Source organism: Pteropus alecto, unplaced genomic scaffold, assembly GCF_000325575.1.
Source record: "Pteropus alecto unplaced genomic scaffold, ASM32557v1 scaffold23, whole genome shotgun sequence".
Lineage (NCBI taxonomy): Eukaryota > Metazoa > Chordata > Mammalia > Chiroptera > Pteropodidae > Pteropus > Pteropus alecto.
Genome location: NW_006435837.1, coordinates 5101777 through 5120223, shown reverse-complemented (window position 1 = coordinate 5120223; position 18447 = coordinate 5101777). Strand labels below are relative to the sequence as shown.

Below are 18447 nucleotides of genomic sequence, written 5' to 3'. Positions count from 1 at the left end.
TTTTTCTCATCCCCACAAATGTTCAGCTCCATACACTGCAGTACGCCACATACCCCAGCTTGTATCTTAGCCCGTAAGTGATGCTGGAAAGGCCTGGGCCCATGAACCTCTCACTGGCTTTGCTAGATCAGTAATGGATGAGGAGGCTCCTTTATTAAAACTTGGGCCCTCGGTGATTTTCATTCTGGATCTTTCCCAAGGATGTTCTGAGATGCTCGCAGACTAACTTCCTCCAGAGACCTACATCACTAGCCAGGTGCCTGTGTCAGGACCACCATGTGCGGGGAGTGCGCTGTGGTTGTCGCCATGGCTTCCAGCAGAGGGTGCTGTGCCCCAGCCCAGAAGGAGTGAGTACGGGGTGGTTTCTCCCCAGCAGCCTGGCAGAGAAGCAGTGGCTATTCTGATTATTTGAAAATTCCTTTAATGCAAAGGCTCCTCTCTTCCCATGGCAGACAGGTCAGCCGCTCTTATGCAGGAGAGCGAGGAATTCCTTTTCTATGCTCACTTTCACAAATGCTTTTCAATACTTATTTCAAATACAGTTGGCCCCAATTTATCTAGTAGCTGTGTTCCCGAGAGGTTGCCCACATGCTAGATCATGTTTAAAGGGCACTTAAGAAAGCTCTGTCATTGAAAGCAGAAACTGATGTTATCTTTTGTAAAGTGAATTTATATTTCTAATTCAAATAAAGGTTTACCTACTCTCAGACATCAGATGTTTATAAGAAGGGTTTGATAAAAGGGAGTACAGCTCTATATGTTTACCTCTGAGGAAGCCCCCATCACCTTGCTCCCCAGGCTTCTAGAGCTATAACAGTCTCACAGGGTCACTACAGAGCTGCCCCTTGGGCATGGCCTTCAATGAGCCCTGGGGCTGGGCAGCAGCCTCTAGACAGGGCCTGTCCCTGGGGGACCCCCTGAGAGCCCCATGCCCACCATGGGGGCCTATCTGCCACAGGAAAGGAAGGGGGGAATGGTGGCCCGTGTGTGCCCTAGACATATGCATTATGTCATCAATCCCCACCAGAAAGGCAGCTGAGTCATGGGTTTTACAGATGAAGAATCCAAAGCAAAGTGAAGTTCAAAAACACGCAACACTTTGAGTCCATGGCCAATCTTGCCTTTGAGGTTTTTTCCTCCCAGTCCATGTCTTGTTTTTTCTTTTTCTAACTAGTCTATTTTCTTGCTGGTGCCCAACTGATGAACTCCCTCTCTCAAGCCAAAAGGAAGGAGAATGAGATGACATATATGTCGCTTCAACTGTTAGTCAGTAGTCTGGAGGAAGGCATAAACGTACTTGGCTAGAAACCCGCCTCTGTGGAACAAAGTGAAATCTGAAAATATGCCAGCTGCGATTAAAGGCTTTGAAAATCAAGAATTTCTGTGACCTTCGTTAGCCATGCTCTTTATTACTATCTGTAAACAAATGAGTTTATTGAATACTCTGTCCTTGGTGCCCCAAATGTGTTAACTCATGTACTCGTAAATATTTTATTACTCCCATTTTACATATGAGGAAATGGAGACAGATTAGGTGACTTCCCCAAAGTCACGTAGCTAGAAAGGAGCGCTCCTAACTTCTACCCAGGGTCCCTAGCCAACCCCTCACTTAGGTGCAGTGACACAAAAACATCTTGTGCTTGGCTATTTTCCACATTTCAAGACAGAGGGATGCCTGGCTCTATAGGAGGATTTAAAGGTTCATTCCAAGAGTTGAGTTAGAATACTCTTGTTTTATTATAACTCAGTGGGGTACACAAGATGATGAATTGGGGCACAGAAAGAAAATATTGAACCTCTTTATATTTGTTTCATTATTTCGAAATTTCGATTCTTGCACATATTTTATAATCTATGTATTTATAGTCCATACATGTAAGAGTCTTTGTATACCACTAATGAGATTTTGACTATTGCTTGCTTTATGTTCTAAATATATTTATATGTGTAGAAACCACTTTTGAAGAATCTGTCATTTTGAAGCATACAAATTAAAAGAACCAATCAGTACATCTTTCTTTGCAAAGTGAAGTATAAATTCCAGATATTTCTGTTTTATATGTCTGAATTTCCATGTGCCATACTGGTCTAACTAAAAGGGGCATAACTGTACTTTCCCTGTGAGCTCAGTTCGGTCTACACACATTTATTGAGGGTCCCCTAAATGCCAAGCACTTTGCTAGGCATGTGAGATACAATGGCCTTGACTTTGGCCCTAGAGGAGTTTATGGTATAGTAGGGTAGACAGTGGTATACTTTCAATTGAATGAGGTAAACGAGATGATATAACTATGCATGTGTTGCTATGAAAGGGCAGGAAATGGCTCTTAGCTTATGCCGGAGCAGTCATGGAGAGCTTTCTGGAGGAGGTGTTTTTTTGTGTTGAATCTTAAAAGATAACCCAGGGTAAGAAGGTAGGGAGGAATGTCAGGGGATTCAAGGGCAGAAGCAAAGAGGCTTTTGCTGGGAACTGTTAATCTTCTGTATTCCTAGAGCTGACAAGGGGGTGAAGTGAGGAGCTGCATCTACAGAGGTTGTCTGGGGCCTGATCTCAGAAGGCTTGACATGGGAAGCCTCTGAAGTATATGGAGATATATCCAACACCGAAAGCTTTATGCAGCAGAATGACGTGGTAAGACTTGGCTTTTACCAAAACTATTCTAATAGAAGTATAAAAGAGAGATTTGGGGTGGGGGACAGTTAAAATGTAGGCATGGTGACCACCCAGTTCAAAGGCTGTTTTAAAAGTCTAGGCAGATTATACGGGTTGGGTCAAGAACAGTAAGTGTGGAGAAAAGGAATGATGGATTTGAGGAATATTAAGGAGGCTAAGTCGGCAAGACAGGGGAGGTGGGAGGGGAAGACAAGGGGGAAGTCATGGAGAACAGCTCCACATTTCTCACTCGGGCAACTGGGAAGAGGATAGAACAGAGAATGTGCCAGATGGCTAGATCTGGGGCAGGGGTGAGGAAGGGAGATGCTGAGCTCAGATTTAGGGATGATGAGTCTAAAGTACCTATAGGACCACCCTGCAAAAATGGCAGATTGGGCCCTAGGTATTAGAGTCTGAAGAGAGAGTAGGGGGCAGGGAGGGGCAAGGAGTCAGGGCTGGAGACAGAGAGGATTAAACACAATAAAGATGTTGGAAAGAACTAGAACAGCACATGAGGTCACTATAGGAGAGCACATGGAATGAAAAGAACTGAGACATGGTCTGCTATGGCTAAAGAGAGAGAAAGAGGTGGGGCATCAGCATCATTATCTGAAGAGGGCAAAAGGAAGAGATGCTGAGACAGGAGAATGTGGAGAGAGACGTGCCAGGAAAGCTAAGCGGGGAGAGAGGCGAAAGCATCCTGCATCTCCGAGGGGTCAGGAAGATGAGGCCTGAGAGGCAATCATGGCTCCCTGCATAATTACTGTCACTTGTAAAATTAAACAGAAGCAGCACTTCTGAGAGTTAAAAAAGGAAAGAAAGAGAGGGAGAGAGAAAGAGAAAGAAAGGAGCTTCAGTAAAACATTGATTAAAACTTTATTCACTTGTAAATTCACAGTAGCTCAAATGGGCTCCGCTGGATTTTAACCTTCATTATGGCAACAAGGAAAGGGTCTAAGGAGTAAATAAATAAGACAGGCAGGCTGTAAGTGAAATGTCTAAAACACAGTGCCCTGTCTATCTGGTGCTTGCACAAATCACCTTTGACCAGCACCCAGAACAGGCCCAAGTTGGATGTGCCTGACAGTGGCTGAGCCCAGGGCAGGAGCCAGTACAGCCAAGAAGTGATAACATATGAAAGAAGGTACTCTGTGCTTCAATTCAGTAAGCAATTGTTGAGGCTTTCGCAGCTACTCTGCACTGTAGGCCAAAACCTGAGGACTCAGCAATGATTTCTACAGGGGCCTGTCAGGGAGCTTACAGTGTAAGGGCCAGAGAGTCATTCAGAAGATGGGCAAGGTCTTCACTCCTCCGCAGCGGGTCTCGGAGAAGCATGTGGAGGAAAGAAGCTGCAGAGGATCTTCTCAGAGGTGGCACTGGAGCTGAGCCTCACAGGGCAGTGAGAAGGCACTTGCCAGGGGAGTAGGGACCATTTCATGCTCTGGGTCAGGTTATGGATGAGAGCCAGCTGGCCAGCGACGGCTGTCCAGGCATGCCCTGCTGTCATGGAAGCTGAGAAGGGACACGATTGGAAGAGATTTAAAAAGAAAAATTAAAAACAGAGAGGCATCAGTGTGGAATGGGCACTAGGAACAGGATAGCTGACACCAGAAAGAGACAAACAATCCCCCTTCCCTGATGGCCTAGAGACATCATGTCATTCCCGCCCAGGCCAGTCACCAATGCCCGTAGCAATGACAGAGTCAAGGAAAGGTTCCTCTGCTGAGATGCTTGATGCATTTTGAAAAGATTCCCATTGAAAACAGTTGCAATAAAAGGTCTCAGAGCTTAATTAGCCTGGCTCTCCTACTGCCTGCCTTGTCGCACAAAGAAAACACACTGTTCTCATCCACTCCACCCTCAAGTACCATAGGAACACCCTATTCACTTACACACAGTTATTACCCTCTTTACAAATAAGTCCACTCCGCCAAGGACTTCTGCCAGACAAGACCTTGTTAGCTCGTTTCCATTAGTAGGGTACTTGAAATCAAAAAGCCACATTAAAGAAACATAGTTTGTTAACAAAAAACCTGTTAACTCTGTGTGCTGGCCTTGCCTCCAGGAAGACTGAATTCTCCATGACATTTTAGTTGTCTCCAATGCCATTGTGGCCACCTTGGGGATTGATTGATACCTCCTGATATCCTGTAATCAGAGGCTGAGTCTTTTGTTTTGTAAGGAGAGTGATTGGATCCTCGGCTGTTTCTCAGCTCTGGGAGCCATCCCCTCTTCCAGAGGAAGAAATGATGGTTGGGAATCTGGCCATCTAATTCTAAGCTTAGAGGTCATTAGATCCTATGTGCCTTCAATGTCCCCTCTATGCCTGGATAGGATGTAAGACTAAACAGTAGAAACCACACTGCCCTGGTGGTATCCAGTGTCCAGGTGGAGATGGTGCTGAGGGGGATGGCAAAATCTGCATTGTGCAGTAGCTTTTTTCCCCCAGGCATGCAGGCCCTGCAGGATGAGGGGGGAGTCAGGTGGGACTCCAGACCAGGGCAGCTGCTGTTCTGTGATACTTTTATATACTGGTCTTCTTCATGTGATTTTGTTTGAACAAAGAGGCCTGTGGCCAAATATAGTTGAAACCCTGATGGAGAAATTGTGAAGACCAGGCTGAAGGCAATGAGACATAGGAGATGATGTTCTAAGCGAAGTTTGGACCATAAAGAGAAATGTGGGAAAGTCAGGTTGGTGGTGTCCAAAGGGAAGTGAGGATGTATTAATTGGCATATAATTAATCGAAGATGATGGGGCGCAGTGGGAGGTGGGGATATACTAATAGAGATATAACTGATCAAAGATGAGAAGTAACTATTCACTTCTAGGAGGCTTTGCTGGAGCCCACAGTCAATTCCCAATTTTTATATGGGGTTCTTTTATTATTTTCAAAAAGGTAACAGCTTTATTGAGATATAATTCACATGCCATACAGTTCGCCCATGTAAAGTGTACAATTCAATGTTTTTTACGTATATTCACAGACTTGTACAACCATCACCACAATCAATTTTAGAACATTTTCATCTTCTACCTGGAGTTCTTGATTCTATAAAGTAGATGGAGAAATTGGGTAAAGAGCAACCGAGATGACGAACGAATATAAAGTAGGAGCTCAGAGAGCACAAGAGGAGATGGGTCTCTAAGTCCAAGGGAAGGAAGCTGCGGAAAGATCTGGTGTTTAAAACAGGGAACCATGAAAAGGAGATTTGGCCTTTGTTTCCATTAAGAATAAACAAAATACTGGGCTCGATTACAGCAAGAGGATTTAGGTAAAACATGAGGGAGAAAAACACACCCAACTTCCTTGCTATGTCTGTAAATGCCTGGGTTATGCCGCCCTTGGAAATAAGATTGACGAATGGTCATCACGGGGTGGGTTTTGAATAATGGGTTCTTCCAGTTTCATGATGATGGTACAATGATAAGGCATCCCTTCAGAATGAGCTGAGTGCCTACCCTTTCTGTGAGGTATAGTCCTGATGAACACCATTTACTAGGGAGAAGCATCTAGAGAGCCCTGTCACATGCTGGATGAGTGACAGCCCTTTGGATGGATGAATGGAGGTTCCAAATAATAGTCCTATCAGCCTCATGGTAGTAAACCAGAAAATATGTGGGGGGCAACAGAGACCACAGCTACAGATCTCTCTTCCTGATTGTTTCTTGATTAAATTCATTCTTCAAAGAATTCTTGAGCTCCTGTTGTCAGTCAGGTGCAATACAGACCCTAGAAACAAAGCAGTGGTTCTTAACCAGGGGTGATTTTACCCGCTTGGGGACTTTCGGCAATGCCTGGAGATGTTTTTTGTTTGCAATTAGGGCAGGGGGAGGGGTGCTACTGGCATCCCATGGGTAGAGACCAAAAATGCTGTTAAGCATCCTACAATGCACAGGACAGTACCCTACAACAGAGTATCATCCAGTCCCAAATGTCAGTAGTACCGAGGTGGAGAAATCTTGAGAAAAAGAGATAAGATTCAGTCCCCGCTCTCAAAAGATTTGATCTGTTCCTTGTGGTGTTTCTTAATAAGGCTTGAAATGTATGCTAATGAAAATTTATGCCATTGACAAAAAGTTCTTCAAGTTCCTTAAAGGGATTATAACGAAAACTGAATTTCCCAATACCATTTGGGACTGACAGCATGGTGCTATTGATGTAAAAGGGTTCATTACATTCTTACTAATAGACTGGGTTATCAAATCTTAGATTTAAAAATTATTTAGCAGACGGAGGACAGTATGCAGGTGACCTTTATCACCTTTATCAGCAAAGTGAGCCTATACTTTTATTTGAATGTACATAGAGAATATACTAGGATGGAAAACAACCTACAGTTTGGATTAATAAAGTAAACCTCAACAGTTCATTTCCTTGAACTTGAACTTGTTCCTAATTTCAGCAAGACACAGCTTAAATCTCACTTTGCTTAGAAATCCTAATTTAATAACAGTTGCAGATGGGTTATTTGCAATATTTTGGAACTAGTTCTTTCAAGTGCTCATATGTACTACTTACTATAAAAGTAACCGATATGTTAATTAAAATAAAATACCAATTTATTAAAATGACACCCTATGGACCTCGAATACACCCTATTTGGTTTCGCTGATGTGGGAGGTCAGTTATTTGACCTGGTGGTAGTGAGCTGTTCTGGAAAATTGCCTTCTTTATTTAATGAGTAAAGTTGGCCAGAATGACCTCTAATGCTTTTTCCCCTGCTGTTAGTTTTCAGCTTAGCAGCTCTTGAGTGTGGCTTTTAAAAGCTTGGCATCTCCATCCTTCAGTTCAAAATCTCCCCTTTACCATTGTGCCAAGTGCTCTGGGCGTTCCGGAATGGTCTTGAAAATAATTGAAAAAAAATCTGTAATTCAGACTCCACCAATTTATACTGGTTTTTGCCCCCAAAAGATCCAAATTCCTGTGGGTTCATTGAGCTTCAAACCCAATATTTAAGAATCATCACAAAGTACATATTTTTGAGTTGTTGATGCTTAAAAACTGAAAGCAGAAAACTCTTCTGAGCCTCAATTTCCTTACTTATAAAATAGAATCTAAATCCTTTCCTGCTCTGTTTTATTAATTATGCTACTTATGAAGATAATGACTATATCGACATGCTCTCTCAGTAACTGGCTACCTTTCTCTCTCCCCCTTTTCTTCTTTCTGTCCTCCCTCCCTTTCTTCCATTTGGAGTTATCACCATTGAAGACATCACTTTACAATTTTCTACTCACCGCCAAGGACTTCCTTTGTTAGGGCATTAACTGTATTTTCTTTAAATCTTTATTTTTTCCTCTAGACCAACTAGTTATTTTTAATTAATTAATTAATTTTTTACTACCAGTTTTTGTTTTTTTTTATGGGGACATTGGTTAAAGAAATCCAGTAAGTTTCAGCTGTACATTTTAACAGTAAGGCATATATATATATGTTTACACTGTGTGTTCACCTCCCATAGTTAGATTTCTTTCTGTCACCACATATTTGACCCCCTTTACCCCATCTACCTCCCCCTCCCCCTCCCCTTTGGTAACTACCAATGGAGCTGACATATGAAGAGAAAGGGGCATTGCCAGATAGTCCATGTCCATGAGTCTCTGTTTCTTTTAGACCAACTAGTTTTTACTTTACCAGGAAGATCAGTACCCCCAAATATGGATCTCTGTAACTTGTTCCAATTTTTTTATCATTTCTGAACTGAAGCCAGCTGAAGCCATCTTGACAAGTCTGAGCAAATATCAACATTCCTGGGGACTAATCCTATTTCTTAAGAGTCTAAAAGGCTGTTCTTTGGGTTAGTTGGCCCCAACTTTTTTTTTTTTTGGTACAAAGAGATGGGAAATTAAGTCATGAGAAAAAGCCTGATGGAAATCCTGCATGGCTGATAAGAGTGACCACAGCAGCCTGCCTCAATTGGAAAAACGATGGGGCCTGAGTGGCTAACTCTGTGAGCCCTGTGGGGATCACGTGCCTCAGACCAGGTACCATGGCTCCAGGCTTTGTGTGAGACTACAAACTTCTGATTGGGTAGGGAGCGTGGAATTAAACCATCAGGGAATCCTAGGCTCACTCTGGCCACAGCAATCCCTTTGCCCTTCCCCTGATTCCCTGGCCTGCATGTAGCCAAGCAGATTCCAGTCCCATCAAAGGCTAGGAAGGGGGCCAGGCAGAGGATGTCACTGCCCCAGTAGCACAAGCCTGGTCCCAACACAACACTCTGGGTGTAGCCTTCACAGATCTCAACGGGCAAATCTCCCAATGCTGGTCCCCACTACGACAGCCTCTCTGCAGAGGCCAGCTGTGATGAATGGCAAGGTGCATGTATGGCCACAGCTGGGGTGGGCAGGGAGGCCTGTTGCAGAAATACATCCCAGGGCTGGGGCATAGCCCACGGAGGCTCAACACCCAGGGTTGGCCAACATTTCTCACCCAAATGGAGCTGACATATGAAGAGAAAGGGGCATTGCCAGATATAACAATGAAAAATCTGTGGCTTGAGGTTTTATAATGTAATTACAGGCTACCAAAGCCTTCCTTTATACCTGTGGCAGTACAGTGTGAGGCCAGGGGTTCTGCTGGCTGGTTTAGACTGCCTAATGCTGCAGGGGCAGCAGAAACAATGGCAGAAATGGTGAGAAAAGACCTCAGGCGCATGGGAAATGCCAGTCCCTAGGCCACTTGCGCTGGCTGTATTTGAAACTAGAATACACATGCCATGCTCAGGAAACCCACAATGAGAGTAGAAATGGAAAAAGACCGCACCATGTAGAAGCTGAACGGATGGAGTCCGGCTGGGGCTGTAGAACGGGACTAGTTAGCCCGACGAGAAACAGCTATTTGGTTATTTGCCATCGTGTCACACTTCGAGAAAGAATTTTAACACAGAAAAATAGCAGGAAAAAGAAAAGCCATTCTGGGTGTATGGTACAGGACCAGCTAAGGCTGTAATCTTATACACAGAGGGCCTGGTAATAAAAGAACAGTCTCGAAACTGCTTTTCCTCCTGTTCGTGTTCACAGTAACAGCTGGATACGTACTAATTGCAAGAAGTAAAAGAAAGAGCTTTCAGTTTAAAAGCAGGCATGCCACAGTCAGGCTCTCGCCAGTGCAGTTTCAAACACCAGTGTGATGTGCCACCTAGCAGGTCTGTCTGAAATGCACACTCACTGTCCCTCACTTGTGTGGGTGGCTTTAGGCTGTCTGAGGAGAGCAGCATGGTGCTCCCTCCTGCTAGGTGCATCCCTTCTGCCCATCAGGAAATGGCTTACTCAGGGGTTCTCACCTTGGCACTAGTGACATTTGGGCCGATAGTTCTCTGTAGTGGGTGCCGTCCTGTGCATTGTGGGACGTTTAGCAACATCCTGGATCTCTACCCGCCAGATGCCAGTATCACCTCTCCCCCAGCTATGACTACTGAAAGCGTCTTCAGGCATTGCCAGATGTTTCCTGGGTGGGAGGGGGTATGATCACCTCCCCACATGAGAACCACTGGGCTAAATCAAAAAGAAATGACTTTCTCTCCTCTCCCCGCCCCCACCCCGCTGCCGGTCCCACACCCCAATATATACCCAGGGCCAGGAACATTTAAGAGACATCCACTGGCAACAAACTTTCCTGTCGGTCTGAGCGGCCTTCAGTAATACTTTTGACTTGGAAGACTTGCAGTCATTCAGAACAATGCTCTTATTGCCCTTGAAAAGAAGGTATTTTCTAGCTAAACTGTGGGAAGGCCATGGGAGGAAGCAAGTAAAGCTTCCTTTTAGAGACATTTGTTCATTTTTGTCTACAGAACATTTAGACACAGAACTCTACACACGCCAGGGTCCCTATGAACTGGAAGGGCCTTGGGTACTTGAAACTCACCTCCCCACCCCCATCCCCTTGCCACATTTTTACAAATGAAGAAATGGAGGCCTAGAAGGGGAAGCGACTTGCTCAAGGTCATAAGTATTCCTAATCCTCCTTTTGTGGGGGCACAGGCCAATGGAGTCTCTTTTTGCCAATATGCCTGAAGAGCTTAGGTCTCTAAACACAGAGCACCTTGTAGCGCTTTAAGAGCAAAAGTTTGGTCCAAACCAGGCCAGTTAAGGAATGCGAATTTTTTAAATGATAGAATGCTGCAATCAATTAGTGCAAACAAACATTTATTGTGAAATATTCATCCTACCCTTTATTAGGTATTACATCATCAAAGCACTTTGTGGCAATGAAAATAGCTTTTTTTACCCCTCTGATTCACCCAATATTCCATTAAAGCTGCAAAAAATGTGCAATCTGCTTGAAAAATAGGTTGCTCTTATTTACTCATTTGTGAAAAGTCAAAAATTAAAAAAGAAAATGATACTAGCTTACAGGCCTCTAGAGCCAATTTGCCTTCCTGCTTCCCAACTACTCCCCAAAATAATTAACAAAGATAATTTGTTTTAAATGCCTTTTTATAAAACCAATGCACCTTTCCCCATATTATAATCATAAAAATTTTAAAAAGCCATTATTTACTTTCTTGGAAAAAAGGTGGCCAGCCGTTGTTTTTTGATCGGGAGCATGTGTATTTCCTGGGAGTTCACTTTCTTGAACTTTATGCTCCGGCTTTTGACGACGGGTTTCCTAAGGGATTCCGTGTTTCCCACGGACTCTTCTCCTTGGCTGTTGATGTCATAGCCCTGAAACACGGAGTCTTCTCTTTTGAAGGAGAAGTTTTTCGTGGACACTCCCGAGAGACCTTTGATTTTGCCACAGAAGATAGTAGGCACGGCGTCTTCCACTGAGACAATCACCTTGGATGCCTGGGAGTCGCTCACCATCTCAATGTTATTTTCAGCTTTGACCATGCTGCTGGGCTGGCTGGGCTGGCTGTGTGGCTGGGCGGTGTTGCTGCTACCCATGTGGCTATTCATCATGGCCAAGGCCTCACGGGTCGTGGCAGGGACAAAGGGCATTTCCATGCCTCTTGGCAGTTTCTCCACCACCGTGTGACGCGGGCTGTCCACTGACCTGCTGCTGTTATACAGAGTCTGAGGAGCAGGCTCAGATTTCCGGTGGGCTGCCAGTGACAGGTCTAGGGCTGCATCCTCCTGGCAGATTGGGGGACTGACTTCACGAGCCTTGAGCCAGGGGACTGACTTCATGGAGAGATCCAGGGCCTCATTCTCACTCCCCATCTTGATGACTGTGTGGCGGCTGAGCTGGAAATACTCCTTGGGCTGGAGGATGTCGAAGGGCTTCAGTTCCTCCTTCTCCAGAGGGGTCTGGGTGCCTTTAAAGGGGTGCAGGCCAAAGGAAGATGGCGGCTTGGAGAACCCAGGGCTGAACTTGGATTCAGAACTCTGAGGCACTGGGATGGGGATGGGAATGGGGACGGGCACAGGCAATGGGACGATCACAGGGTAGGGCACCAAGAGGGTGGCTGGCGGGACCAGGGGGGACAAAGGAGGGTTAAAGGGCTGGGGGGGCACAGGGGCATATCCGGGAGGAGGCTGACAGGGTGGGGGGCCCAGAGCACCCTGCGAGGGAAACAAATTCTGGAGCACAGCTTCAAATGGCAACGTAGGCTCCTGTGGCTGGCTCGGGATGCGCAAGTCCAGGAGCTGGGGCTGGGCTTCAGGATCCTCGGCTGCCTGGAAGAGGTTGTTGTGGATAGCATTGGAGGAGCATGGAGCCTCCTGTGGCAGGACCAGAGGGGAGTTGAGGTGCTGAAAGACATGCTGCTCCAGCACCACGGGCAGCTGCATGGGGCCCTGCGTGGTCATAACATAGGTGGCATTGCCATTAGGGTTGAGCTCAGGTGCGGAGCTTCCCTCCACCTGCATGTGAATGGGCATCACCACCGGGCTCTCCCCGAGGCACAGGGGCTGCAGCACAGTGGCTGCCACCTTTAGAGCCATGCCACTCTGGGACTCGGCTGGGGGGTTCAAAATGGATGGAGCCGGCACCGTCACCAGGGCCTTCTTTACCAGGTCTGTGGAGTTGATGTTCCAGGCCTCGGTGGTGATCAGCTGGGCCATGCCGTTCTCCAGTCTGTTATTGGCCAAGGCAGGAGAGGAGTCAGTCATGTCCATGGAGAGGTTCTGTGACTGCAGATTGTCCATCACTCACCTCTGATGCCACTCGATCTGCAACACAGAACACACAATATGAATCCTCCTTCAGAGACTATTTATAATTGCCTTAGGAGCTCTCGCTACATCTTTTTAAAGTTTCCGTATCGTAGTTAACCAAGGAGCACATCCACCTCTCTAGTTATACATACAGGTTATAGATATTTCCTAATAGGTACAAACACACCTGTGATCAGCTGTGTGTGCAGAGCCCCAAATTAAGAGATGATTTCATTATAAACACAGATGATGTAATGACTAAACAGCCAAATGACGTTAAATAGAGTATTTTTAAACCTAATACTTAGCTTATATGCTTAGCCTTCAAGAGACACAGTTTCATTCCACACTGCTATATCAGACAGTTAAGATATGCAGAGATTTGACTTGTTCAAATTCAAATAGGCAGCAGAGACTTACTTTCCTTTAATTAAAAAAAAAAGCCCATCACATTAGAATATTCTGTGAAAATGGGAGGGGCCATCCCAATTACGAAAAGCAGTTCAAAAACTCTGTAGCAATAATTCTTCCAAAAGAGGCTTGATAAGAGGAACTTCCCTAGCAGTGCATTTACACAAGGGTCGGCACGGTTGTCTCGCGGTCTCCCTCCAACCAATGACATCCCCTTTCCTTTCAAGAACAGGAAAATCTACTCTATAGAGCAAAGTGAAGATGCAATAACTTGCATGAATGCTCATTGGGTCCAGCGTCACTTCCCCTATCAGCTCATCTGTCTGACCCGTGACCTCTCCTAACTTCTATCTGTCAAGAGGAGGAGGGGATGTTGATGATTGTAGGGCTAGGGAAATGGAACACTTGGAAACAAGCATCTTCAAAGGTAAGAGATACTCTCTTGATGTCTTCAGCACCTCTGGCCACCTCTGGAGAGGCCAAAAGAACCTATCACGGGTGCTTCCTCGAAGAAGCAGGGCTGCAGCTGCGATATGGCTCTCCATGGAAACGCGTCCACATTTAGCCTGGTTACCATGGAGAAGGCAGGCACCATGTCTAACTCCGGGATCTGTGCAGCCCTGGAGTCTGGTTGGGCTCGATAATTCAATAACCCTCGGTCTCGCTGGGCAGGCCTCGGGCAACTCCAATTCTTGACCTCACCTCTGTCTAGGTTGTCTGGACTTTAGTCCTGTGGTCATCTCATCCTCATCTCCTCACCCCCAAATTACTAACACAACTTCCAAAACAAGTAAGAGAAGTGGCCCAGCACACCATGGGATTAGAAATAAACAAAGGAGGCAGCTTCAACAATTGAACAACTCTGTGATATTTCCAGACAATCCAAACGTGTCTAATGCACAGAACGAGGAGTTTCTCTGAAGCAGGAGAAGGGGAGGGCAAGGAGAAGTACACTGTGCAAAGCATCACTTTGTGGAAGAAGAGTGGTGGGTGATGCCCTTGACAGGTGGCACTACGGGGCCTGGCTCCATAGGGAAACCACGGGGTGACCCAATGTGCTGGCCAATAATGACCTTGGGGCAGAGTAGGGAGGCAGGCTGCCCCCAGGAAGCTGAGGGGACATGGCCCAGCTGCAGGGCCTGGTTTTTCCAAAGAGGAATGCTTCTTGATTCAGCCCAGGAAACACCAGATCTCCAATAGACCATTCATTCATTCCTGCATGCAGGCATTCATTTATTCACTCATCCAACCAATTCATTTGCTGACTGTCTACTGCATGCCAGCACTTTCCTGGGGGCCAGAGATGCTGTCATGAGCCAGGCAGACAAGGTTCCTGCTTTCATGGCAATTATAGTCTTGTGGGGGCACATGTCTCTGATTGGACAGAGATCTGCTAGCATGAGAAGGCATGAAAGTTATGCCAGGAGAGGCAGCAACAGCAGCAGAACAAAGCTTTGTTGGTCACTTGCTGGCAGCCCTATGAAGGCCCTGAGAACCTAACATGTCTTCCAGAGGAGTCTGCCCTGTCCCTCTCAGTGGCTGTAACTCTTGGGGAGGGGCGAGTAACGGCTAAAGGGAAGCTGGGGTGGGGCAGGTGAGGACAAGGGACAGCAATGGTCAGAGAAGGCACCCACGGCCACCCATCTGAGGTGGCTTCTGATGGCCTGCAAGGCAAGTCACTGGGACCAGTTGTGTTCTGTGCTTCCTGTGGGTTTAGGGTTATTCAGCAGTGAGACTGCTTCTTCATAACAGGCTACACACACCTGTCCACCTTTCCAGATGAGGTGGCCTCTCTCTCTCTGCCTCTCTCGACACCCACCCCACCCCTCAAGGGAGAGACAGCAAACTTCTCAATGCCTCCTCCCCCTGCTTCTGGCACAACGTTCAACTCAGGTGCCAACTCTCATCTCTTTCTACGAAACCTCGCTCATCCCCCTGCCTGGCCCTGGTTCTAGGCCTGCTACTCCTGGGGAACCTTCCTGCTTAGAGTGTGAGGGTGGGACCTCTCCAGGGCCGGCTCATTTCACAGACCCCTGCCCTGCCCACAGGTAGCTGAAACTAAAACTCACTGAGCATTCACTATCTGCCAGGCTCTCTGCTAAGAATGCTGAGAACGTTCCATAGCCTTACCTCATTTAATCCTCAGAACAACCATACGAGAGGAGTCCATTTTATTGATGAGAAAACCGATTCCACAGAAATCATTGAAATTGACATTCGAGTTCAGGGTCAATCCCAGGTTCCTTGCCCCTGTGGGAGCTGTGAGAACCACACCCCTCCATGCATTTCATTTCTTGACAAGAGTGGGCCCTACAGCCTCCTCCCTTCAACACCAAGTGCAGGCGCCTGCAGAAGTGTCTGTGAGAGAACACCTGAGGACACTTGAGCATAACATTTCTTCAAAGTGGTGGCCAGGTGCTTTCCAGAAAACCATTTGTCCTTCTTGCCAGAGAAGGAGCTGAAGGGTCACCAGAGCTCCTATCCTTGGGGAGTGCAGCCTAAAGCAGCTATGCTTCTGTTATTAGGCAGCTAGGAGGCCTCTATCCTCTCAGCCTATTTCCGGTTACCCACCCACCCCACCCTGTGTTCCTGAGACAGACATCACATGGGTGGGAGGGCACGTCAGCACCCATGAGTCCCAAGGAGGCCATCAGAACCCCTGCTGGGACCTCAAGAAGTCTCTGAGAACAGGGCCAGGGCCATATGGGATGCAGGACAGGTCATGATGCAGTGGAGGTGAGCAGTGTGCAGTGTCTCAGGGGCAAAGGGTCAAAATCTCACTTCCAGCTCCTCCAACATGACAGCTTTGGACCTGCCTGGTGACTCAGCCAAGGCAAGCCCTGTGAGCACTTCAGCCCATTCCCTCAAAAGACACTGGATGCTGAGACTGCCTTTCCTCCAGCACAGACTGAGTCCCAGCTCCCCCATCAGGTGCCAGGCCTAGCTGGGGCTAAACTAGTAAAGGGAACAGGAGGCCACTTTTGTCATGCACCCTCCTACCTGCCAGAGAGGCTCTTCCCCTCTTTCTCCCTGTTCCTCCTTCCTGTCATTCACTGTACCAGCAGGCATCCCAACTTGGGATCAGCAGCTGAGGGGCCTGAGTGTGCTCAGTGTGGGCAGAGTGGGCATCGCTGCTATAGGAGCTACTGCTTGTAGTCCCAGCAATGCCCTGAAAATAACAACCAGCCCATGGCATGAGAGTTCAAAGGGTAAGTCTCTGCCCCCAGGATGAGCCATGATGTCAGATAATGCCTGGAGAGAAGGCTGAGGCCTGTTCTCCATGCTGATTAGCATGGGGTGAGGGGTGTAATGGGAACGTCTTCAAATCAAGGAGTATCATAAGAGCCACCAACTAGCTCATATAGAGAGGGCAGTGATTTCTTCAGTGGTGACTGGAGACATTTTGTTTGGGTTTTTCAAAACATTGTTTGCAAATGGATTTATCCCTGCACCCATTATCACTGGGAACTTGAGCCAGTCAGTAAACAAGGCAGTGTGGCCAATGGGAGGTGGGCAATCTGGATCAGTTGGCACAGGAGACACTCACTCTCTTGGCCCTTGGGCAGTTGCTGCGGTTGGAGGGTTGGAGGGCTGGGGTCCAGCCTGGTGTAGGCCACCTGCCTCCTGGATGGAGACTCTGGGTAAAAGCCTCAGAGTTCAGGGCAGATGGAGAGGGTGGGCAGAAATTGTCTTGGGCAGCAGGTGAGCTCAGAGACCTGTGGGAGTCACAGACATATTCTCTGAACCCCTCATCTTATTATCATGAAGATGTAAGCCTACCAGGGGCGAGTTCTCTCAGGGTCCGCCCCTCAGTCTAAAGCCCTCCTGGGCCCCTGCCCTCACCCGGCCAACTCCGGCTCACCTGTGAGACTTTGGAGTCTCATCTTCTGAGATTGCCCCCGTCACCGAGCTCCCACAGGACCCTCATTTACACTTGTTCATCCTGACCTTCCCTCATACCGCGATTGCCTACTTACTCATTTCTTTAGGACGGAGGAACTGTCTCAGCATCTCATCTTTTTATCTGTACGTGTGACTAGCAGGTGCTCAGCAAATGCTTTCAGAATGAAGGAGCACATTAATGAATCTGGTGTTCCCATGCCCAGCCTCTTGTCACAGGCTCGCCACTTACAGAATCATGGCATGTCAAGGCTGGAAGAGGTATTAAAGCTTACATACATCTCTATCTTCTTCCTGAATCTTTTTATAAATGAAGAAACTGTGACCCAGAAAGTCTGACTAAAACTCACCCACGGTCAGTTATTATAGAGGTCAGCATGCTCTCACTGTGGAAAGAACAGAAGGTCAGGTGCCAGAGGTGCCACGGTGGGGAGGGGCGGTAACATGGCAGCCACCCAGCTTCACCAGCCAGTGGGAGCTTCTGATGAGACAGTAGATGCAAAAGCTCTTTGTGGACAATGAAGTCTGATGGAGGTGATGTGTGAATGAATTCATCCTGGCTCCTATGTTTCTCTGACACACGCAGAAAAAGGAAACCAAAGCAAGGTGGCATGTGTGCTGTTTTCCTTATAAGGAATTACATTCGTGAAGAAGCAGACCTGGCCCCTAACTGCAGTCAGTGACCCTCTGCACTTCTGTGCCGCACTGGGCTCTGCTGCCAGCTATGCCTGCCTCTCAGGTCTTCTGCTTACACAGCGCTTCGCAAAGTACTCATTTCACCCTAGGGGCCCCTGTACAGACTGATGGTTTTATAACAAGGATTCATTTATGGCTTAATTTAAAAAGTGAAAATACTTGATCACTCAGATAATTTAGTCTATTCTCCAGGTCCTAGAGTTTACCTATTTCCTTGTAGGCATTCAACACTGTTTAAGTATCAGTGTCTCTCTCTCTCTCTGTTTCTCTCTCTGTCTCTCTCTCCCTCTCTCTCAAAAATAACCTAATACCCTCACCCCTAATGCCCTCAGCTACATCCTAAATTATCCCATGGGGGCCTGAAGAGCCTGCACCAACTCAAACTGAAAGACGTTCAAAATGTGACTGTGAACCCCACCACTGACCCAGGGCAGGGTCCCTGAGACCACCTTAGGCAAAACCTGGTTTCTGAGCCAAGAATTTGTACAAAAGCCATGGGGCATTGTGGGGCCTCTCTCTGAGGCCCAGATCACTTTCTGGAGAGAGGCTTGATTTTATTTTGTGCACTAAAAGTATTTTCACCATAGAAACAACTATCAAAATGAGCACAAGTCCCCTGAATCCACAGCGCCAAGTTCCCCTGAGCAAATGTTTTAGGACTGGGTACTTGGGTGCTCAGCAGG

At 46.9% G+C, this 18447-nt stretch overlaps 1 protein-coding gene across 2 annotated transcripts in view; it reads right to left on the bottom strand.

Moving 5' to 3' along the window:
* Window positions 1-10787: 10787 nt before the first annotated feature.
* Window positions 10788-18447, bottom strand: part of RAI2 (retinoic acid induced 2) — a 59339-nt gene continuing 51679 nt past the window's right edge. The window contains exons 1-2 of one of the 2 annotated variants that reach the window (XM_015589144.1): window positions 12614-12778; window positions 10788-12463 (exon numbers count right to left, since the gene is read on the bottom strand). In XM_015589144.1, the coding sequence (XP_015444630.1) occupies window positions 11156-12463; window positions 12614-12748 (1443 nt within the window). In that variant the 5' untranslated portion in view covers window positions 12749-12778 and the 3' untranslated portion in view covers window positions 10788-11155. Of the gene's footprint in view, window positions 12779-18447 lie in introns of those variants that run through there. The other variant, XM_006911630.2, reaches the window with a different exon arrangement.